The sequence below is a fragment of the Lupinus angustifolius genome, unplaced genomic scaffold (assembly GCF_001865875.1).
Source record: "Lupinus angustifolius cultivar Tanjil unplaced genomic scaffold, LupAngTanjil_v1.0 Scaffold_94_13, whole genome shotgun sequence".
NCBI classification, from domain to species: Eukaryota; Viridiplantae; Streptophyta; class Magnoliopsida; order Fabales; family Fabaceae; genus Lupinus; species Lupinus angustifolius.
Window position 1 is genome coordinate 9,708 of NW_017724623.1, and position 23,591 is coordinate 33,298.

General features: G+C 31.2%; 3 protein-coding genes across 4 annotated transcripts; 2 read left to right on the top strand and 1 right to left on the bottom strand.

Moving 5' to 3' along the window:
* The first annotated feature begins 5,661 nt into the window (after positions 1–5,661).
* Positions 5,662–9,278, top strand: LOC109339734 (phospho-2-dehydro-3-deoxyheptonate aldolase 1, chloroplastic-like). Its single transcript, XM_019577237.1, has 5 exons — positions 5,662–6,249; positions 6,496–6,773; positions 7,622–7,898; positions 8,038–8,283; positions 8,823–9,278. Exons 1-5 carry the CDS (start codon positions 5,713–5,715, stop codon positions 9,087–9,089), a joined length of 1,605 nt encoding a protein of 534 aa, XP_019432782.1. The 5' UTR covers positions 5,662–5,712; the 3' UTR covers positions 9,090–9,278.
* Positions 9,279–11,808: 2,530 nt separating this feature from the next.
* On the top strand, positions 11,809–14,141 carry LOC109339735 (14-3-3-like protein). Of its 2 annotated transcripts, none has more exons than XM_019577239.1 (5): positions 11,809–11,919; positions 11,963–12,492; positions 12,624–12,746; positions 13,077–13,193; positions 13,615–14,141. In XM_019577239.1, exons 2-5 carry the CDS (start codon positions 12,004–12,006, stop codon positions 13,672–13,674), a joined length of 789 nt encoding a protein of 262 aa, XP_019432784.1. In that variant the 5' UTR covers positions 11,809–11,919; positions 11,963–12,003; the 3' UTR covers positions 13,675–14,141. The 2 variants fall into 2 exon arrangements, with proteins under 2 accessions (XP_019432784.1, XP_019432783.1); XM_019577238.1 differs by having other exon boundaries at positions 11,814–11,902.
* A 6,090-nt stretch (positions 14,142–20,231) lies between these two features.
* On the bottom strand, positions 20,232–21,354 carry LOC109339733 (VQ motif-containing protein 9-like). Its single transcript, XM_019577236.1, has one exon. It carries the CDS (start codon positions 21,322–21,324, stop codon positions 20,629–20,631), a length of 696 nt encoding a protein of 231 aa, XP_019432781.1. The 5' UTR covers positions 21,325–21,354; the 3' UTR covers positions 20,232–20,628.
* Between the last annotated feature and the right edge of the window lie 2,237 nt (positions 21,355–23,591).

Genomic DNA, 23,591 nt, shown 5'->3' on the forward strand with positions numbered 1-23,591 from the left:
TTGATTTTTATATGTATTTTTATTTTACTGTCCTCTCTATTATTGGAGATGAATCTGACTCGAGTAAAATGGGGTTTGCCCATGAGCCATCATGAGTTATTGGTGAAAAGGGTGGGGAAAAATAGTCTACAAGTACAAAATGTCTGCAGACTTTTTTAATAGGCAGGGTAAGTTGCATATGGATATTACAATCGTAATTATTTAAGTATTAAGTGTTATTTTGTATTTTTCAGTCCACTTGAAAGATGTGTAATGCTAAATTATTTAAATTAGTTATAAGTAATTTAATTTTTCTTCTTCTAAAGTGACATAAGGTTATCTTTTAATTTTATGTACCTTTTTTATTTTTTCAATTATATAGAGGGTGGCCTGCAAGCTTGCTCTATCTATATTTACGGTAAACAAAAATAATATTTCATATCATTTTTGCAAATAAGTATATTTATGTCTGTCCTAATTTAGATCAACATTGTATGAGTATGACCACCTAAATTGCCAATGTTGGTGGGGTGACTTGTATATATCTGATTGCAAGTTAAGCTTTTTGAAAGAGAATGAAAAGTTGAAAATATAAAGCACAATTGTGATATAATTTTGAAGTCTCTCAATTCTCAATCTTCACCTCTAAAACTCATCTCCCAAATGTAATCAAACATGAAAATCTTCAGCTTGAAGACAAAGGGTATATTAGTCAATAGACTGCAAGCACAATATCACCACACGACACTTCAACACTAGTTATACGTGTTCTAGCTTGGAACTGAAACGTCAAACTGTGTTTTTTCCATGTGGAATTTGAACTTCATTACCTTTTAATTTTTGTGAGTAGGTGTCCTGAAACCTACCTAACAACTTAAAGCAAAAATACCAGATATGTTGTTATTGGCTTAGCCCGAGTCTTTGGTGTAGATTATTTTTCTTAAATTATAATGTCAAATTCATCAAATTTAATTATTTCTAAATCATATTTAATTTGTATGCGAGTTTACACTTTATACACTGACTGTTCATCGTGTGTTATGATTTTATTTAAAAAAAATGCAGTCAAATAAAGCTTTAGGCCTCAAAATAGAAATACCCATTAGTCTTAAATTGTTAATCGATTGACATATTGATGTACATAATTAACTCTCCTAACCGCTACGTTCTAAAACTTACATATAATAATGCATGATAATGGAAAATTCACATGGACAGTGTAGTTAAACTACACTATCACATATTTAGTATATGTTTTAAAATATTTATGGAAGTAGTGTAGTTTTTATGGAACTCGTGGATGAGATCCACGAGTTCGAAAAAGCTGCAGACCAGAAATGCGACTTCCCTGTGATCTCGTGCATCAGAGGCACGACTTTCTCTCTCCTCCATGGAAGTCGTGCATGTGAATCACGACTTTCACTTTTTTAGAAGTCGTGGACATTAACCACGATTTCTATTGAATATTTATAATCAAGGTAACTTAGAAGTCTATGGTTCAACACCTATTTGTGTTTTTTGTTGTTGAAGGTTTGAAGACTAGTATTGAATAGTTTCTAGCAACCACTAAAGGGGTTTCACATGAAATATGAGTAAAGCTATATTATTTCACAACTATGGCAATAAACTACCCTACTGAAAGAGAAAGAATAGAGCAAGGAAAACAAAAAAATACGTAGTAGCATGCATGAAAAAACATTTTTTCTTCTTCCATGAATAAGGAATCTGGAGCAAATCAAACAGGATTCGCTGCTTCAATACTGCTTCACTGTTTTGTTTCTAGCTTCTGCAACATTTCATGGAGACAAATAATAATAACAGTGATATTTTATAATACAAAACAATAATTTGAGTTGCCACCAAACTCGGCAATCATAATGACCAGTTACATTGAAATTATAAAATATGATACTCTACACCTTTCGTGCCAATTTTGGAGTGAAGAAGAAATATGAAATTTGGCAACTTGGTTGCCAAGTTTAGTTCAAAACGACAACATTGATATTGTTTTTTCCAAAAACTACACTTTTTCGGTAATTAATTTAAAAGGTGTACCAAAATTGTAATTTTTCAGTCAAGGTGCACCAAGTAAGTAAATTTGCCGATTTATGCGTGTCGGGCAGCTTGGTGAGGTTGTACTTTGTGCACAGTTGACTTATAATCAGTGATAGGCTGTGATAGCCACATTATAGGACTGCATTTGTCTAGGAGTAGAAGGTTAAGTGAGAGCTGCAAACGGCATGTAGCAGGTGTTAGTAGTGTGTCGGGTAAATAGCAAAGGTGTACTCTTGTATTGGTCTGAGGTGGTGTCTAAGTGAGAATACAACTTCTTTGGCGAGTCAAGTTGGTCGATCAGTATGGCGAGTTCTGGTGGCTTGGAGTTTTGCCGTGTTCAACCAATATCAAATAGTCGAGTCTAATCAACAGGATTTCGTTTGACCGGGTGGGACATACATCTTCTTGGATGACTATGAGGATGGGAAATTGATGAAGACCTATGATTGGATTCTAATGATGTCAATATGATTGATGTTGAAAACAAGCAGGAAAAAACTTAATAGTTTGTGTAAGAAAACTATCATTTTCAACACGTGAGGAAAGATAATTAATTTCACCATTTAGAAGGGAAAAAACTATATATTTTTCATGTCAAAGATAGAGTAAGTTATCTTTAGGTCAAAGACATTAAAGACACTATCTATTTTGTCAAATTATAATTATATTAAGATTATGTTTTGATATTATGAGCTTACTCATTTGTGTTAATACTTTTGAATGTGAAAATTGAAAGCTCTTTTTAATCCCTATCCAACTCATATAAATAAGATAGAAGCTTGAGTTAGTCTATATGCTCATAATGGAGTATTATAAGAAGAAAGTGCTGACCATAATTGGAAATTTCATAAGTGACATAAAGAAGATCGATTGGATTGAACCTTGCCCAATAGCTTTATGGCAAGATAATGGTTGGATGAAGTACTAATGTACAAAGAGAATTAAAATTGATTGATAGAAATTGATTAATTAATTCAACTTGATATATATATATATCAAGAAATACCACGTTCACAAATTCACAAATTCACAAAGTAAGTCACCCAATATTGACTCCAGATATAGCTAAGTTAATCCTTCATAATTTGGTGACCGATGCCTTAAATAGTCCAATGTGTTCTTGATAAATATGTTATGAGCTCTTATATTTTTACCATTTTTTACATATCACCTTTTACATCTCAATTTAATTTTTATCCTTTTCTTTCTTTAATTTCCTTTCACATTATCATCGCAAGTCTTTATGTTCATTCATTTTCTCTTTCATATACCCAAAAAAGAAGAAGGTGAGATTATATTTGTCATCTGAATCTTTAAGTATTTTGTTACTGAAAAATAATAAATAAAAAACCATTTCCACTTAATCTATTCATTATTGTGTTTGGACTAAATTTAACTTTTACATATTAATTTTATAGTTTTATATTTCATTAAAAACTCACCGTTATACTATTATATTTTGTATAGATATTAGATCAACAAAAACTACATTGATAATAATCTTCTATGAGTAAAAATATTTGTCCCAATGGTGCAAAGATTTTTGGCATTGACAACTTAGCTTATTGTTCATATTCATGTATTAATAGATATTCACTCCTAAATTAAAACGATACATAAGAATGATAATGTACACTTATAATGCAATATATTAAATTTATCCTCTATATATGCATATAAGATATTTAAAATGATATTGGAATTAAACCGACTATAAAAAATGTATATGTAAATCAAGAATATCATATGGCTATTTTTTGGTACATTATAATATAATGGTTATTAATTATCACTAATACTTTAAGAGAATAAAGTATTTCCTCATACTAAGAGATAACTTATCTTTTCAAAGCCCTAAGAATATGATATGGGTAGTGGTGTACTGTTTTATTTAGTTTTTAGAAATATTTTTTGTAAAAATAGTTAAATATGACACATGTCACAATGTTATTGGCTGGAAGAGACAACTTATTTCCAATATATACTTTATTCTCATTTTTTGAATAGTACAAAATTTAAGCCAGGATTTTATTCCTTATTTTGAGGTAAATATAAACTAATACATTTATTTAATAAGAATATAATATCTCTTCGTATCAAGAAATAAATTTATTTTCAAATCACTAAAATTATAATTATGGCATATATCTCACTTTTTTTGTTTTTAAAAATATTTGTATATAAAATGATTAATATACTGAACATTAACCAACCCCTTCTATCTTATATGATTTATGTAGTTTAAGAAAAAGAAACAAGTTTTCATTTTCACCTTGAAAAGTGAAACACATGGTATTTAACCCTTAACGTTTTTTCTTTCTTTTTTTCATGAGAATGTGCCTTCTAAATTTACCTTAATTGATTAAAAACTTAAAATGTGGGACATGAGTTATAAAATCCTGGATTCATACTTTTATACTTTAGAAAATGCACTTTTATGTTTTTTATAACTTCTCACCTCTTCGATTCTCAATCTCATTGTTTTGTATGGCTTTTTATGAGAAAAAATTAGTTGAAGTGAGTATGCAGATCCTAGAATTTTATAAATTTGTACATTACCCCCCTGACAAAATAAGGTCTGATCGATAATAGAAAAACATTTTAAGGAAAAACTAAAATCAAAATTTGTGAAAGAAAGGTTGAAATTGGCTTATTCAGCTGGGCCAGGGTTATGTGCACACCGAGCCATCTGTACCCAAAAAATAATAAAAAACGATCAACAAAACAAGAAAATTTGACTTTTGGCATCCCCTAATTCATTTCATCATTAAAATAAAGATGAGGAAAAGAAATGTATGCATTCTCATTATAACAATTTCATACACTATTGATTTATTATTTACCATTTCTTTTTTATTATTATTAAATCTTTCATAAAAATAATGTAAATTAATAATGAATGATATATTGATTATTTATAATAAAAAAAATATGTTAATACATAAATATTACATTCAATAAACATATTATTCTAGAGGCCCCCCTCCTCCTACAACCTATCCCCTTTACGTCTCTAGTCTCGATCCAACAAACAAAGTAGGAGTTAGGACTAAAGAGCAGTCACATGGTTACTCTCAGCTTGTTGTTATTTTTTTTAAAATATCCCTAACTTAAGAACACGTTTTTACATAAGAATTTATTTTATTTTTAGTGGGGCTACAGACTGTATAAAGAGAAGATAGTTGAAAATAAATAATGGTGTAGAATAGGTAGTAGGATGCAAAATAAGAATAAATGATTACGAACTTTTAATATTTTTAATTTAATAAAGAAATAAAACAATTATAAGCAATGTGCCAAATAAAAATAATAATTGCATTTTATCGTTATTCTATAGTTTTATAAATATACTAATATGGTTTAATATAGTATAGTAAAACTGTTATGAGCCATGACTACAGAGGGATTGAATAAGAATATTTCCGGTAATGGAGAGGGGTACTTCAATTTTCTTATGTTTTTAGTTATAAATATATTATTCTTTTATACTTAAAAGGATAAATATATTATTATATATTAGATTTTTTTTTCAAGTATTTTTTTTATTTTATTAGAAAAATGTATTTTTCATGCGCTCATACCATTAGCTCTCTTATAAAACCCCAGTGATTATTTGTCTAACTCAATTGAGGCACATGTGAGTAAGCCACATTACCTAACAAGAAAAAACCCTTAACAATGGCTATCTCCACCGCTAACTCTCTCATTCCCACCAAATCCTTACTCTCTTCCACCAAACTCAACCAATCACCGTCTTCTTCTTATTCCATTCTCACCAACCCTACCAGGCCCGGGTCCAAGACCAAGCCTTATATCCTAGCTGTCCACGCTTCCAACAACCCTGTCGTCTCAGAAAATTCTCTCAAACCATCATCTTCTTCCGTTGCCACCACAAATGTGGGACAACGGAAGTGGACTGTGGACAGCTGGAAATCCAAGAAGGCGCTCCAGCTGCCCGAATATCCGAGTCAGGAGGACCTTGAAGCGGTCCTCCTCACTCTGGATACGTTCCCACCTATTGTCTTCGCAGGCGAGGCGAGGACATTGGAGGAGCGTCTAGGTGAGGCTGCTATGGGAAATGCATTTCTTTTGCAAGGTGGAGATTGTGCTGAGAGTTTCAAGGAGTTCAATGCCAATAATATTCGTGATACCTTCAGAATCATTCTTCAGATGGGTGTCGTCATGATGTTCGGTGGCCAGATGCCTGTTATCAAGGTACTTTTAGAGTTTGTTTGCGAGTTTAGTTTTCGAGATGAAATAATAAAAATATAAGGCATGTCAGTCATCTTATATATGTATTTCATAGCTTAAGGCCTTTAGTCGTCCAAATAATTTCATTCAAAATTTGTTCTCATAAAACATGTAAATGAAGTGACACAATCCAAGCAATATTCATTGTATTTCATCCTGTCCTGAAAGTGGTGTGTATTAGCATTAATCTATTGGGAATTGTTTGTTTAGGTGGGAAGAATGGCGGGTCAGTTTGCGAAGCCGAGATCCGATGGGTTTGAGGAGAAGAACGGTGTGAAGCTGCCGAGTTACAGAGGGGATAACATAAATGGGGATGCTTTTGATGAGAAGTCAAGGATTCCTGATCCACAGAGGATGATTAGAGCTTATTGTCAAGCTGCAGCTACTTTGAATCTCCTGAGATCATTTGCCACGGGAGGGTATGCTGCTATGCAGAGGGTTACTCAGTGGAATTTAGACTTCACAGACCACAACGAGCAAGGAGATAGGTATTCATTTCTCCAGGTTTAACTTACTACCATTTAGTAGGTATGGGGAGGGTAGATGCACACAGTCTTAACAACTCACTGTATAAATGTTAAATGAGAACTGTTTTTTGTTTACTACCATTTTTATTAATAGGGTAAGTTGATAATTGAAAAGTAGTTGTGTTTGTGATACATATCATAGGTGATTAGCATTGGGTTGTTATATCTCATAAATGATGATGATGACTTCAAAAGTACAGCTTGTCCTGGTCAATTTTGTCTGAATAAGTTCAAAGAAAAATCCTGGATTTGCTTTAACTGAAAAATGTTTTTATGTACATTTATTTTGACAAATTCTCATATTGAAGTATTGCTAAAAAAGGTATTCATCTTTGCTCTACAACTAACATGGCTCTATGTGAAATCAACATGTTTTTTTGTGTGTGTATAATGATAGTTATAGATTTATAGTACATGTCACATGTCTCACACAAAGACGACTTGGAAAATTTCATTGGAAATTCTAATCGACTGGTGTGTTTTGCTGTAACTCACTTGTTTTAATGGTGAGAAATCACATGTCCATCTTGTTTTTTCCCACAAAGCTGTGTCTCTGCAACAGAGCTGAAAAGACACGCTGCGCAATCGATGTTTTTAGATTGCATACCTATTTGTGTACTTTATATAACTGTGCACACATAGAGCTAAACTTGATGGTGCATAAAAGAAGTAGTTAATGTATTACTAATTTTTGCAGTATTTAACTTGGAGCCAGATACATAGATTGTTGCAGTATATGTTTGCAGTTTCTACTTGTGTTGATCTTTGGTGTACCATGGGATAAATTAAACCTGTTGTTGGCATGGCAGGTACCGAGAGCTTGCTCACCGAGTCGATGAGGCTCTTGGATTCATGGGTGCTGCTGGACTCACTGTGGAGCATCCCATAATGAAAACAACTGAATTCTGGACTTCTCATGAATGCTTGTTATTGCCATATGAACAATCACTCACTAGGCTGGATTCAACCTCGGGGCTCTACTATGACTGCTCTGCCCATATGCTTTGGGTTGGTGAACGAACCAGGCAGCTGGATGGTGCCCATGTTGAGTTTCTAAGAGGAGTTGCTAATCCCCTGGGAATTAAGGTTCAAACATGATTCTTATCAACCGATTGCACTTTTTTTTAATATTACAAACAAGCTTGAGCAAGCATATTAGATTAGAAGTGTTTGATTTTCATTCCTTTATTTGCTTTATTGAAGTATGTTTTTTATACATCGACAGGTAAGTGATAAGATGGATCCAAATGAGCTTGTTAAACTCATTGAGATCTTGAATCCCCAAAACAAAGCAGGGAGAATAACTATAATTACAAGGATGGGAGCTGAAAACATGAGAGTTAAGCTTCCACATCTAATCAGGGCAGTGCGTGGAGCAGGGCAAATTGTAACATGGGTTAGCGATCCTATGCATGGGAACACCATCAAAGCTCCATGTGGTCTCAAAACACGCCCCTTCGATGCCATCCGGGTATATAATTCTTCTAACCCTATCTTTAAATATTGGTTATAAATGTTTGTCGGGTAGTATTAAATATGTAATCTTTGGATAAAAATCAAATAATTTCAATCTGCTGGTCATAAACACATAATATTCGGAGAAAGTAGATCGTGTTTTTTAATGGCTTTTGAATTGGTCTTTAATGGTAGGCTATATCATATTTAGAAGTTGGACTGGTAGGTGGAAAAGGGTTTGGTTGTATAAGTAGGTGAGTTTGTGAAGTATTTAAATCATTATTTGGTTCTATAACTTCTTTAGCTAGTAAGAAATGTCATTGTTGGATTTGGTTGCATTTATCATCAATAGGTGGAATTGTACACTATTTGTTCATACCAACTTATTATAGAAAAGAAACATGCTCCATCCTTACCACAGATAACAAAAAAAGGAACTTTTTTAAAGTTTCGTACTTGTACTTATATGCATTTAATCATTTGCATTCACCGACCCTCCCCATATCCTACTAAACAAGAATTATGATTATTGATCCCAACTACTAAATTGAACAGGCTGAGGTGAGAGCATTCTTCGACGTGCATGAACAAGAAGGAAGCCACCCAGGAGGAGTTCACCTAGAGATGACGGGTCAGAATGTGACCGAGTGCATTGGTGGGTCAAGGACAGTCACATTTGATGACCTGAGCTCACGTTACCACACACATTGTGACCCCAGGCTCAATGCATCTCAAGCTCTTGAGCTTGCTTTCATCATTGCTGAACGGCTCAGAAAGACTAGGATCAGATCCCAGCAGTCTCTTGGCTCTATAGGACTGTAGAAACTAAAAATCATGTTGGCTTTGTTCATTTTGCTAATGGATTTTATCCATGTTTCAAACTTTGTTGTTACTTGCACCTGGACATGGAGCACCAGTTAGGTAATTAGCGTATGTTGTATACTATGTTTGTATCTCTATACTGCCTAGTAATACTTTGAGCCTGGAATGACAAGGGTATCTATTAATAAATGAAAACACCAGCTTGTGATCAAAGAAATGATCCAACAAACCTGAAACCTCATCAAACCATGCATTGTTTAAACAATCAAAAGACAAATTGGCCAAAAGTCAGCTATTACATTTTTATTTCTTGGTTGATGCATAACATGCATATATCAATAAAATGCTCAGCATTGGATTGTATGCCTGCATAACGCCATCAAAATAAGAATAGATTCCTCTATTGCTGCTCCATGCATGAACCAACTATAGGCAATCTATGATTATATTCCCGAAATAAACCAACAAAGCTCAAAACATCAAACCTAGCAACACAAATATCAATCCAGTTTAGCCCAAACCGTGTTATCCTAAATCCGTTTGGGTATCCCATTTTGATAGGTCTACCCATACCTGTGCCAATGCCTGGTTTAAGAGCACCATAAATATAATATACTGTGGCATTATCATTTTGGACTTGTCTAAGGATTTTTCCTTTCAACTGGCTGCACATAAATCAGAATTTAGAAGCAATATTCAGATTTGCAGCTTTATCAAGGATTTGTTACACGTTGTTCCTTATGCTTAAAAAATTCATTATTCCGAAAAATGTTATGGTGATTATTTTAGTAGAAACATTATACGGTTATTTTAGTGAAACTCATATAGTTTTATATTATAGTTAACACCTTCACTAATTAACCATACATTACTTTAAAACACAACTAAAATAGCATGAAACATTTCACCTTATACCATTGGCATTCAGTCGCCATGAGTGTGCGTGTGCGTCACACCTTTCTGCCACACAAGCTAAAAAACCCTGTGCTTGACAGCTTGATCCAGCAAATGAGAATGAAGAATAAAGTAATTCCTCTCACTATCAATTAAATAATCAAATAAATGAAAATAAATAATAATTCCAACAAACATAAAAATTCAAATTGATCCCTTTAATAATTCATAAGATAAGATATCCAGTTGGTTCTGGCTGGTTTATCATTTATAGTAAATATATAAAAATCCTTGAGTCTAAAAAATATTTGTCTTTAGTTTTTGGATGGAACAAATCCTTAATCTTACTAAAAAGAGAGATTAGTGTAATTCTAATTTCATATAAAATCTATAATTATAATTTTTTGATAATAGATAAGAGAAAAACTTGGTTGGAGATAACCCGAATATTTCATATTTATGTATACTCAATCATAGTTTGATAAGTCATTAAGTTCTAGATTCTTTTAGGGATTTTTTTCTCATTCTCACAACTTAATGACTTATCAAACTATGATTGAGTGTATATAAATATGACGTGTTGGATCCAACAAAATTTTTCTCTATTCGGTAGAGAGATACTAAGTGCTACATATAAGTAATATAAACATCAAGAGTAATATTTTTTATTTTTTAAAAGCAAGTATATTGATATTTGTAGTGGATTAGACTCAAATATTCCATTTTTTATCATTTCATTCTTTAAACTTTCTACTCTAATATTTGATCTACTCTAATATTTGATCTACTTATCACTCTCACACGGAGAATAATGTTAACATCAATATAATGATTAAATTGATTCTTAAAATATATGTTAAGCACCTAATTTATGTTCACTTTATAAATTAATAAGTCAAGTTAATATGTTATACATGAGTATTTGTGAATGAAGATTTGTTTTTAATAAATTTTATTTTTTACTTGAAATTACGACACTAACTCGTGATCACCGTTATTATTGGATAGAAAGAATTTTAGCAATTGGTAGTCATTTTAAATAGTAACACCAATAATGGGGAAAACAACTGCACAGAACTCTCATGAATATTGATGTTTATTTCAAATATAGTTAGCATTTAGCATCTCTCTTTATTCGGAAACTATAATAGTAACATTTTGTAGGAAATTAAATTACACTAACCTCTTTTTTTTTTTTAAGAAACCTATCTTTAAAAAATAAATATTAGTGATATCTTCTACTGACAAATACTCATAAATCAAGAGAAGATGATATATATATATAAAAGAAAAGTATTATGAACATAAAAGGATATTCTTTGTATATTTAAATGGTATAATTATTGAATGAAAAACTATGAAAGAAATCGTAAGACTTTTGAGAAAAAATTTATATATTATATTTAATGGAAAGATTATAATCATTAGATAAAAAACGACCTAAACATTGATATATATCTATCCAGAAAGAATGAATTTGTGTTTGCCATCATGTAATGAAAAACATTGGAAGAGTTTTTCTGTTCTTGAAGAAAAACCCAAAAACTTATAAGATCATCCTGAATAAATAAATGTTAATATATATAACCATTTTTATTATATGAAAACTTTAAATTCTTAATATCCACTTATACATTATTTTCATAACAAAATTTATAATATTATTATAAACTAATCATTAATAATAAATATTATTTTGTTAGAGGGTTTATAGAATAATTTTATAAGATTATATATCATTTTCTAAAGGTAAACAAGAGAATTAAAAATAAAAACTAAAGAAGGCATGTTTTTGTGAATGGGATGCATGGGTCTAAAAATAAGGTGTTACCCAAAAACGGAATCATCTATGGCATAAAAGAAGCACACAACACAATCGCAAACCCCGCTTTCTGTTACCCCACAAACAAAAATTGTCACATTCTCTATTTCTTCCCCCTCTCTCTCTCTCTCTCTCTCTCTCTCTCTCTGTTCTCTTTCTCTCTCCCATTTCTCAATCCCGAACCAGATCTCTCTCGCAATGGCTACCGCCCTTTCTCCCCGCGAAGAGTTCGTCTACTTGGCGAAGCTGGCGGAGCAGGCCGAGCGCTATGAGGAAATGGTTGAGTTCATGGAGAAGGTCTCCGCCGCTGCCGGCGACAACGAAGAACTCACCGTCGAGGAGCGTAACTTTCTCTCTGTTGCCTATAAGAACGTCATCGGCGCCCGCCGTGCCTCCTGGCGCATCATCTCCTCCATCGAGCAGAAGGAGGAGAGCCGAGGCAACGAGGACCATGTCGCCACCATCCGCGACTACCGATCCAAGATTGAGGACGAACTCTCCAACATCTGCGACGGAATCCTCAAACTCCTCGACTCTCGTCTCATTCCCTCCGCTGTCTCCGGCGACTCCAAGGTATTTTACCTCAAGATGAAAGGCGATTACCATCGCTACCTCGCTGAGTTCAAGACCGGAACCGAGCGCAAGGATGCTGCTGAAAACACTCTCAACGCTTATAAAGCGGCTCAGGTATTCAGATCTTCTACGTTTATTCGCCCGATTCATGATTTTTCCATTTATGGTTCTATTGATTGTAATAATTTAGGGTTAATTGAGTGATTGCGTTGTTTTCTTATGCTTTGGTTTGATTTTGCGAGTAGGATATTGCGAACGGTGACCTTCCTCCAACTCACCCTATTAGGCTGGGTCTTGCTCTGAACTTCTCTGTGTTTTACTATGAGATTCTCAACTCTCCTGATCGCGCGTGCAACCTTGCAAAACAGGTTCGTGTTAGAGAAACTGTTTATTGTTTCTTTCAATTAACTGAATTTTCCATTTGATTATTTGATTTTTGCTATAAGAAAAACAATGATATGGCTGAATGCCTGAATGTAGTGGAATAGTCATCTTTTGATCTTCAATTGGGAAAATGATCATTTCAAATGCTCCATTATCATAATTTCATTTATGCTGAAGAAGTTTACCTGTTGCTAGGTTCTGATTACTTGTTGAATAGGATTTTGTCATGTCTTTCATTGATGTTGTAAGTTTGCAAGAGCATATATGGTATAGTATTTACTAATGGACTATTGTTATGTTTTCGTATTCTCTAGGCCTTTGATGAGGCTATTGCTGAATTGGATACTTTGGGTGAAGAGTCGTATAAGGATAGCACTTTGATCATGCAACTACTTCGTGATAATCTCACCCTTTGGACCTCAGACATGCAGGTACAGTTTTGTGTTTGATATTGTCTTTTGCAATGTTTAATTTTGATGTTGTGAAACATTTTTTGGACCATCATCCAATCTTTGTGCATACAGCTTGTTAAATGAGTTTGCTTCTTTAACAATGATACGAGATGTCAAATTCATTAAATTGATTTAGAAAAATACCGTCACACATAATGTGATATTTTAAAAAAATACCGTCACATGGATAATAAAGATACATACATATACTTTGCTTCTTTAACAATGATACGAGATGTCAAATTCATTAAATTGATTTAGAAAAATACCGTCACACGTAATGTGATATTTTTTAAGTTGTGTATCTTAGTTTACTTGGTTTTTTTGTCTGATCTGTTGATTATTTATCTTTACAAAACTTATTTATTGATTTTGGATTTTATTTTGGCGGGTTTTTTAGGATGATAGTGCAGAAGAAATCAAAGAAGCAGCAGCGAAACACGATGATGGACAGCAGTGAACATGTCTTCCTGCTAATTAGTTATTGAACTCCTCGATAATGTTTTTAAAAGGAGAAGGTACTGATTGATAATCTCGATGCTTCTGAGATTTTAGGAATTCAAGGTCTTTGTTATGATATTCGAGATCTTTTAGTCTGTCCATTCCTTTGTACTTTTTTCTGGATTGCCTATTTTCTTAATGACACTGAAGTTTCTATCATAAGCAATTGGAATGTTACAATTCTAATCTCTTTAGCAAATTTGATATGCTGATTTGTTTGGGATTCGAGGGTGTAATCCTTGAAATCTTTGTTTAGCTCCAGTTGGAATTTAGTGTGTTTTTTAGGATTGTCCACTTCATTCTGTTTCAAAGGTTTGCTTTTATTGAATTTGAGCGCCATTTGTATCCAATGCACATGGAGAAGTGAATGATCTTAAAACTATGATCTGTAACTTTGTAAGTTTCAAGTAGTGAAGATTTGAAGTTTGCTGGCCTGGTTTTCTCCAGTTTTCGTTCTTTTAAGTATTTTCAGTGATTTAACCAATAAATGCTTGTATTTTCTCTATGAAGTTTAAAGACCTGAATAATTCAAGTATTAAACTCGTTTGACTGAATTTTCACGGTGACAATATATTTCACGTTGTCTTTTTCAACGTTTTTCTAGTTTCTAGAGAAAATGTGCTTACAAGAGAATGCGTATCATACTTGGACTGATCTGACCAGTTTTATGTGTGACAATGCAACAGCTCTTGGTGGAGAAAGGAGGTGTTTCTAAATGACGGAGATGATGAGTGGGGTTGTAACAAGTTATTTAAGAGATTCTTTCACTCGGAAAAAATGTATCCACATAGATATTATACTCATAAATATTTAACATCTTTTTAGCAAATATAAGACTCATACTTTTCTTATATGGAAAACATTTTCCATGTTAGTCTCATAATTCACTAGACTCTTAGATGAATCTTTATAGTAGACTCTTAGATGAATCTTTATAGTTGAAGAGGAAAAGTGAATATTTAGTTGGATTATTGAGGTCTTGTATTAGATTTTTGAAATTAAAGTTAACATGTCACTTTTCTAACATTTGATATAAGATATTTATATATAGAGATCTAAATCATTAGATGTTCTTTGATGGCTAGAATAACGGAGTAAGTGGATTTACAATCTTATATATAATATTAAATATAATAGGAAGAAATAATATAATATTTACTATATATATATATATCTATATTTCTATACTATATATAAAGGCAAAATATAGTGTAACTTCTACATGGAGTAATTTTCACTCCCTGTTTTGCCCTTAACATTATTTAATATTTACAAAAAAAAATTATATAATCATAAATAACCTCCATCAACACATTAATTAACTACATTTTTTTCACATTAAATTGACCATTATCCTAAATACAAAAAAATTATTATTAAATGTACATCGAACACCATAAATATATTCTAATTCTAAAAAATAAAATATATAAAAATTGATTGTGTAATACTATACAATATTGTCCAACAGGCACTTTGTGCCTGTACACGCTAGTATTTAATGTAAATTCATAGGTAGGTAATTCAAAATTTACGATTAACTTAATATTTATATTATTATAGAAATGCAAAACTTAGGGCGTAACAATAATTGAATTGATGTATTTTTTTATATTTCAACCACTTCTTCGCCTGAAGCTCTTTAAATAAGCTTTAGTAAGCAATTGTAACATCTAATGTAAAAAAGTTCCAAATATTTTGAATTAATATTTTATTAGGTACTTTTAATATTGAGAATGTTATTATTATGCTATGTCAGAAATGAGTGGCAAAATATCAACGGGCGTTGGTTCAAATAATACATGTTTGATTCCCCTTAAGTAAGAATTCGGGTATAAGTCTTGTGGATGGAAAAAATGTTTGTTGGGAAAGTTAGTCTCACATACTTTTTATGAATGTTCCCGACTCAAACATTATTGCCTCCAGTACGAGGATACATGTCAGAAACAAAAAAAAAGAAATGAGTGGCCAAATGAATAATTAGATAGGAGGTTGGAAGAAGTTTTATAAAAAATAGTGCAAATGCTAAAAAATTGTTTGTTTATTCTTTATGGGAATGTAACTATGTAGTACAAATTTGTAGCATATCACTTAATTTAAAAAATCAGGAAATGAGAGTCGACGGACATTGAGGTGACGGTTCACACGCTACTTATAATAAAAAGATTTAATATGTATAACTAACAATGTAATGTTTTTTACATTGTCAGTAAATCTACATCATTCATGTATTAATTAATATTGACTTTCAAAGAAAAGTATTACAAATCAATGATTAATGATGTGCTTACAGTAAAAGATATGCATAGATATTAAACACATAATAAAATAATATTACTAACATTGAATATATTTTGGATACTACTTTTGATACAAGAACTCACTTATAAAAAAATAAAGGTTCATTTGATTCGATGGTTACCTATAAAATAAGTTCTTATAAATTATTGGATAAATATTCAAATATAAGCTCATATTTATTTTTAGATAAATATATAAAATTAAATCAAAGTTTTTTCACTCACATTCAATACAAATGTTATAATTCTTTCTTGAATTTCGATTTCATCCCAAAATTCCAGTAGATTGTTTTTTATAAGCAAAACGTATTAAATCTGTACAATGGGTGCTAACCTAGTATAAAGAAAGATCATATATTGATCTTTTTAGTAGTTAAAGTAATATAAGCTTTAGGATCAATACACCAATTAGTAAAAATTAAAGAAGTTGGAACTATCTTAGCTAGCAACGTTAACCAAGTCCATAACTAGATTGCATCATATCCAGAATATGCACATAACTGGTCGCTTTTCTTGAGAAAATTATGTCATTCATCATTATCCAAATAGATCACACAATAGCAAATCAAAACATTTTCCACAACTCTAAACCTTTTGCATTAGTAAATATTAACTCGTGCAAATTTCAGCAATCCAATAACGATTTTGGTATGGAGGATGAAACCTAAAGTCAAGAATAAAATCATTTCCAAATAGAAGCGACAAAGTCATAAGACATAAAAAGATGTTCAACAAATTCATCATGATTCAAACAAATGACACACTTCACATCTTCGACCCTATGAATAACTCGTCTTTTAAATAATTATACCTTTGTAGGAAGTCTACATTTAATGAGTTTCCAAACAAAGGAAGAGATTTTCGAGGGAACGCAATTAATCCAACAATTTTTTAGAATGTTACCTAAAGGTAAGATACCATGATCCACTTGGATGAGATAAGTGGATTTGACAGCATAATTCCCAGATGCATCTAGGCTCCATTTCCACTAATTCATGGCGTCCCTCTGACAAGAGTGGGAATGTATCAAATCATACAAGTTCCTAACTAACAGTTCTTCTCCTTCAAACAAACTTCGTCTCCATTTAACCTCTCACAACCACACATTGTTATTCCAAACACCACACTCATCCACAATTGCCCTTCTATTCAAAGCTAAAGAAAAAAGTTTAGGAAAGATATCCTTTAAGCCCTGATTCCCCACCCAAATATTCATCCAGAAAAGAGTTTGTGTACCATCTCCTAAGACCCTCTACATATTCTTATGAGACCAACCCCCATGATCCAATGATCAGAACCAATTTTACAAAGATCTTTCCACCACCTGGAATCTGCATTAGAAGTCGCAAGAAAAACATCATCTTCCTATATGGATTCAATCACCTTAACTCAAAAAAATATCTTTCTCCTAAAGTCTGTGCCACCTCCATTTTCCTAACAATGAATCATTGAAACTAGATAAGTTTCTGACTCCCAATCCACCAAGGGATTTAGGTTTGCATACCACTAACCACCATGAAACCTATGCAATACATTTACCACCTCTTCTTCCCCTAAAGAAATTTCCTTTACAAAGTAGCAAGCTTAGTCAAAACCTTTTTTGGGGCTTTGTAGAGAGATAATAAATAAGTAGGGATGTAAGAAAGAACAGAATTTATATGAGCCAGACGACCTCCGGAAAATTTGTGTTTATACTTCCAAGATGCAAGTCTTTTAGAAACCATGTCAATTATGATTTGTCGAGTTGTCATTCTCCTTAGGTTCGACCCAACTGGAACCCCAAGGTAAAGAAATGGAACAATTCCTATTTTGTAAGCTAGGAAATTTGATGCTGCTAAATTAAATGAATTAGACACTACAATAGCAAATAAAGAGTGTTTCTGTATGTTTAGTTTCAACCCTGAAACTAATTCAAAACATCATAGAATACTGCTGAACAACCACAAGTTTTGGATCGTAGGCTTGCACATTAGAATTATGTCATCCACAAATTGAAGATCACACACTTCCACCCCCATCCTATCAATCTTATAACCCTCAAACAACCCCACACTCTTGTTTGCCGGACCAATCTTGCAAGACCTTCTCCAACCATAGGGAAAAGAAAAGACGTCATAGAATCACCTTGTCTGTTATCCTTTGAGATAGCGAATTGGTTTGAAGGAAATCTATTAATCAACGCATACATAGAAGTAGAAGAAAAACAAACATTTATCCATTTTCTCCATTTAATAGAGAAACCAAATCTAAAAAATATATAATTAAGAAAGTTCCAATTAATAGAATCATTAACTTTCTCAAAATCAACCACTCTAAAACACACAAAAGAGCTTAGTTATTGGAGGGATAAATATCATGAAAACAATTAAGGCGTCTTGAAAAAATCATTACAATGAGTATAAATTCTCATAAAGATATTTTCTTAAAAATTATATCTGTAGTACGTATGACGGCGCCAAGCATTATAAATGATTAGAAAATTTGGATGAAGACTACGAGATCACTTTTGAAATAATGATATTCAATTCTCATAAATCATTGCTTTATTGAGTGTAAAAGATTTTTACCAAAACCAAATAGAAGTAATGTCACTTGATACATTTCAGAGTCGTAACCATGGACAAAAATTTTGTTAAAGAAATTCAAATTTGTCATTGTTACATTATTATTGGAGTGGATAAAAAGTTATCAAATAGCTGAATCTCTAAGATATAAGGATTTTAAAGTTTTTAGGGTAAAGTAAAATTCATCATATCAAATTAATTACCTATTCAATATGGTATTCCTCCAATTAGAAATATAGTGTGATTGAAGTAAAAAAATGTTAACATATTAAGTTTTAGTCGCCAAAGAAACATACTCTAAATATAGATTTTATTACAAATGATAATTAGAAATTCATAAACACAATTAGAATGATAGAGATTAGATAAGAATAACTCAAATACAATTTGAATAAACATTTTAGAGTTAAAATTTCATATGTAGAAATAAAGAGATAAAATATATAGTAGAATAAAAAAACAACATAAATTAAATACAAAAAAACATTTAAAATTTTCTCAAGTTACATGTTTTAGTAATGAGGGAAATAAATATGAACTAGGAAGTAAATATACTAGCGTTATTGACTTTTATACTCCAAATTTACTTATTAGGTAGGATATTCTTGAGTACTTGAAGAGTCCAATAATGAATCTAAATTCTAATATATATGATTCCCAAAAAATTAAAGATTCATTTTTTTTTGTTTTTGTAAATTAAATAAGTTAAAAACTTGTACATTTATATCTTCTCTCACATTAGAGTATCTGAGATGATCTCATCTCATTTATCACCCATGGCTTTATTTTTAAATGTTGTATTCATTGACTTCACTTATTGACTTATATCCATCCCTTTTTCAAGTAGTGATGATGATTTCACTTTCACATATAGAAAACAAACAAGCGCCTTCAATTTTTTCTAAACTTCCTCTACTAAATATTATAGTAGATAAATTTTCTTTTGGTTGATTCTGCCAAACAGAAACTAAAAAACATGTTAACAAGAAAGGAACAACCGCAAAAGGAATAAAAGAACACAACCAACCCCAAAGTACCTACTCAACAATAATAATCCAAACATAAAATTGGATTAGAGAGTCATTTGAATACCTTATTATAGTCCTATAATATTTGTTTTTAAAGATTATTTCTTTTAAAAAAAACACAAGATATGTGTTTAAAGGTTTTTTCTTCATGACTTTTTTCTATGATTGTAATTCCATTTTTCAGTATAACCAGAACTATTTATCACCATTGTGTAACAAACTAACTCCTTTCAAAGTCATCATTGTTGTATAAACAATTATTACTCTTAAGTATTAAATATTTGGTGAATATAATTTTTAGATATGTAAATTAATTTATATTATTAGACCTACACCTTATTAATATTTTAATAAGAAAGTTTATATATATCTTTTGACCACCTTAATAATAAAAAATATACTGCAGAAAAAATTGCGACTGTATTAGTTAACTTTCTCCGAATTATCTAAAATTGTAATATAAAATGAAATGATGATAACACCATACTCAAATAAAAAAGTAACGATGCATAATTTGAGCATAATTAGATGAATTTTTTGAAGGACTGCATAATCAAACGTCCATGATACAGGAATCATGTTACATAATCTTGATGAACTAAATAATTAAAAAAAAGATAGAAAAGTTCAACATCATCTCACTTTATTTGTATGACAACTATTATAATTTATCATCCCCAAATATATAATAAAGATCATAAGTAAATATAAATTGTTCCATTCTCCACTGCTTAAGACACAAATTATCTATCCCAATGGTGTATTATTTCTTGTTTCAGGTCAATCAGATTATAACAAATAATATGAAAATGTTACTTTTTGTTTTTAAAAGTTTTCGTTTTATTTATGTGTTAATATCTGATTGATCCGAGACATGAAATGAAACAACATTGGGGGACTCCTAATCTTTCTCCTTGCATGCACCCTGAAGCCATTAGCTATGTACATAACCAACAACATTCAGATCTAACGCCATTCCATTATTTCCACCTAGGGCTGGGAAGAAGCTATGAAACCTTACTTAATCAGCATGAGGCGCAAATAGAATGCCTGGGGGCAAAATGGGCATCGAAGAAGACATCATTGACTCATTGATAAAGCGCAGGTACGAGGTGATCGGAGACTCAACACCAACGTCGACAATGGGAAGTGGTGGCAGTGGAGACAATGGCTGAGGTGCAACATTAATGGCGTCGTTAACGTTGTTGATAGGATCCATGATGGGGTTGATAGGGTTCATGACGTTGACAAGGTTAATGGGGCCAGCGAAGGCGGTGTCTAGCGGCAGCGATTGGCGGTTGTTGATCTGCATAAGTGGCGGAGGGCGAATACTCTGAAGGCGAGTGCTTGTGGGTTTTGGTTTATTGATAGGTGGTGGTGGTGCAGTTATATTTGGGGTGCAACTAGTGACTTTTTGGACAAAATCCTTGAACTCACTTTTGGTGACTCTATACACAGATGGAGAAAGAGGTGTTTCTACCTGAGTAAGCATATGTTTGTAATCAAAGCTATGATTTTTGGTGATGGGTTTGGTGGGGTTGTTGTTATTGGAGACATTTTTTGTTATGGGTTTGGAGATATTATTTGAATGCTTGTTCATTTTCCTAAGATTGGGACTGTTGTTATTACGAGGAGTATTGCTGCTACTTCCAACACTTCTACTAGTAGTAGTGTTAGTAGTCAACAATGGTGAGGGTTGATAGCTTTTGTTATCCATAATATGAATGAGAAGGAAGTGAATGAAAAATGGATCTTTTTTACTGTTATCTTCTTCTCTTCATTGTTGTGGCTTTAATAGTAGAGAAAAATAGAAGAAGACAAGAACACCCACAGTTTTGACGAAAACATCATCAGTTTTAGTTGTATTACAATTGTTTTTTATTAAAAAAAAAGTAAAATTTTAAATCTCTTGACTTTATTATTTTGACCAACTGATCTAGAAAGTGTCACAGGTACTATCAGACAACAGATTGCGGTTACTCTCAATTTTGATGATGTCACATTTTTTTATTATGTAATATTTATGATTATTTTATAATTATTTTTCATCTAGTCATTTGTTGCCTTGAAACAGAACGATTTTATCTGGGCTGGGGGCATGGATAAGATATATAATAATGGGATTAGTAAGTTTTCCTGAAAAGTGAAATTAATCATATACAATAACCTAATAACTCATTAATAGTATACTATTTTTATATTCTAAAAAACACTATCCTACACAACATACAGATGTATGTTAGTCATCATAAAAGAATATCCGTTCATGATAAGGGAGGTGAGCATGCAATTTGATCCATCAAAATCATTAACTTGTTTTTTTGTTAATCAATATATAATTCTTTATACTGTATGAGTAAGAAACTCATATTTTTCGATATTTTTTATTACTTATTATAATAATAATAATAGATGTTGCACTAGAGAGTAAACTTTGACTTTTGATATTGTTGGATATGTTTTATCATATGCCTAATATTTTACCCCATTGCACCAATTTCTTATTCATACAATCATTTAATTTGAAGCAAAAAATGAAAAACTAAAAAGTAATTAACACATTATAAATCTGACCGTTTGGATTATTGATTGTACCAACTTCAGTCAAATTTTGACTGCAACAAATCCAAACACAATTAAATAATAATAAAATAAAAGTTTACTATATTAATGTCCAATAATTTCAATTAAAATTAATTAGTATATAATTATTAATAATTTTATGAAAAACTTTTGAAATAACTTATGGTTTATATAATGTCTGTTGAATACCTTTATGTAAGTAATGTAACAGCTTGCTATGTGCACATTTTTTTTTCTATAACCAAATATATTATTTACTATATGAATAGAATAAGGATCCTTTATGTGAGAGAGAAGTTTTTGTTTATTCTTTTTAGAGATTACTCTCGTATAGTAGATAAATAATTAATTTCTTTCATAGTTTGTGAATTTCTATATAATAAATATCACTCTTAAAAATTGTATATTTAATGTTTGACCTAATACAATATCTTAAAATCTAATAAAACTTTATAATACTAGACTAATATCTCATTCACATAACTTAATATATAATCTAACAAAATATATTAATATTAATACTGTAAAATGCTATAGTCTAGGTAAAAATTTGTTAACTTTGTCATGCTTACCAATATTTTATTGTTTGGGCATATATGCATAAATATGTCATTATTTTTATAATAATAATTATTATGAGTCACTTCCTTCATTCATACATACATGTATATATATATATAGGGAATTACTCATGTGAGAAGACTATATTATTGTGAGAAATGGTAACACTTAATATATTATTGGATATTGATTGAATTGTTAAGATTAAAAGATATATGCATATGATTATCATGTAATCAATAACTAATTTCTAATCATAATCATCCATGATTGATTATAAGACACTCAGATCTATTGTTTTCACAATTTATATATGAGAGTTCTAAAAAAATTTATATAATAAGGTAGTTCCCTATATATAATATTTTGCTATGGGTAAACTTGTTTTTACATAGAATTATGCCATCATTTGCATTAAATACTCGGATTTTATCTTGCTCACACAACTTCATTTTAATGGTATTTATGTCAACTTATATTATTTTGTTTCTAAAAAATTATTGCACTTTCCCTCTCCACTCAATCTTGTGTTATCATTATTATTACTCTATGCGTAAACTCAATATTCAATATAGGTTGATGATAATAATTATTTTTTATATAATTATATAATAGTTGATGTATAATTGAATAAGAATATGATTTAGAGTAAGAAATATATGAGTTTGTTTAACATTTATTAAAAAGAATATCTCAAAAAATATTAGACTCAAATCCATTATAAGTAACATAATCGAATTTGTAAAAAATTATATTCTTACACTTGTATGAAACATCTTTTATTCAAATTTATTCTAAAAATATTGGATAGTTAAATTATTTAATATGTAATTTTTGTGT

What these genes read in the sequence shown, in the direction of transcription:
- LOC109339734 (XM_019577237.1), top strand. Translation starts at nt 5,713, where the DNA reads ATGGCTATCTCCACCGCTAACTCTCTCATTCCCACCAAATCCTTACTC. An exon ending in GCCAGATGCCTGTTATCAAG is followed by an intron (nt 6,250 to 6,495) that starts GTACTTTTAGAG and finishes TTGTTTGTTTAG; the next exon opens with GTGGGAAGAATGGCGGGTCA. An exon ending in CACAACGAGCAAGGAGATAG is followed by an intron (nt 6,774 to 7,621) that starts GTATTCATTTCT and finishes TTGGCATGGCAG; the next exon opens with GTACCGAGAGCTTGCTCACC.
- LOC109339735 (XM_019577239.1), top strand. Translation starts at nt 12,004, where the DNA reads ATGGCTACCGCCCTTTCTCCCCGCGAAGAGTTCGTCTACTTGGCGAAG. An exon ending in ACGCTTATAAAGCGGCTCAG is followed by an intron (nt 12,493 to 12,623) that starts GTATTCAGATCT and finishes TTTTGCGAGTAG; the next exon opens with GATATTGCGAACGGTGACCT. An exon ending in CGTGCAACCTTGCAAAACAG is followed by an intron (nt 12,747 to 13,076) that starts GTTCGTGTTAGA and finishes CGTATTCTCTAG; the next exon opens with GCCTTTGATGAGGCTATTGC.
- LOC109339733 (XM_019577236.1), bottom strand. Translation starts at nt 21,324, where the DNA reads ATGGATAACAAAAGCTATCAACCCTCACCATTGTTGACTACTAACACT.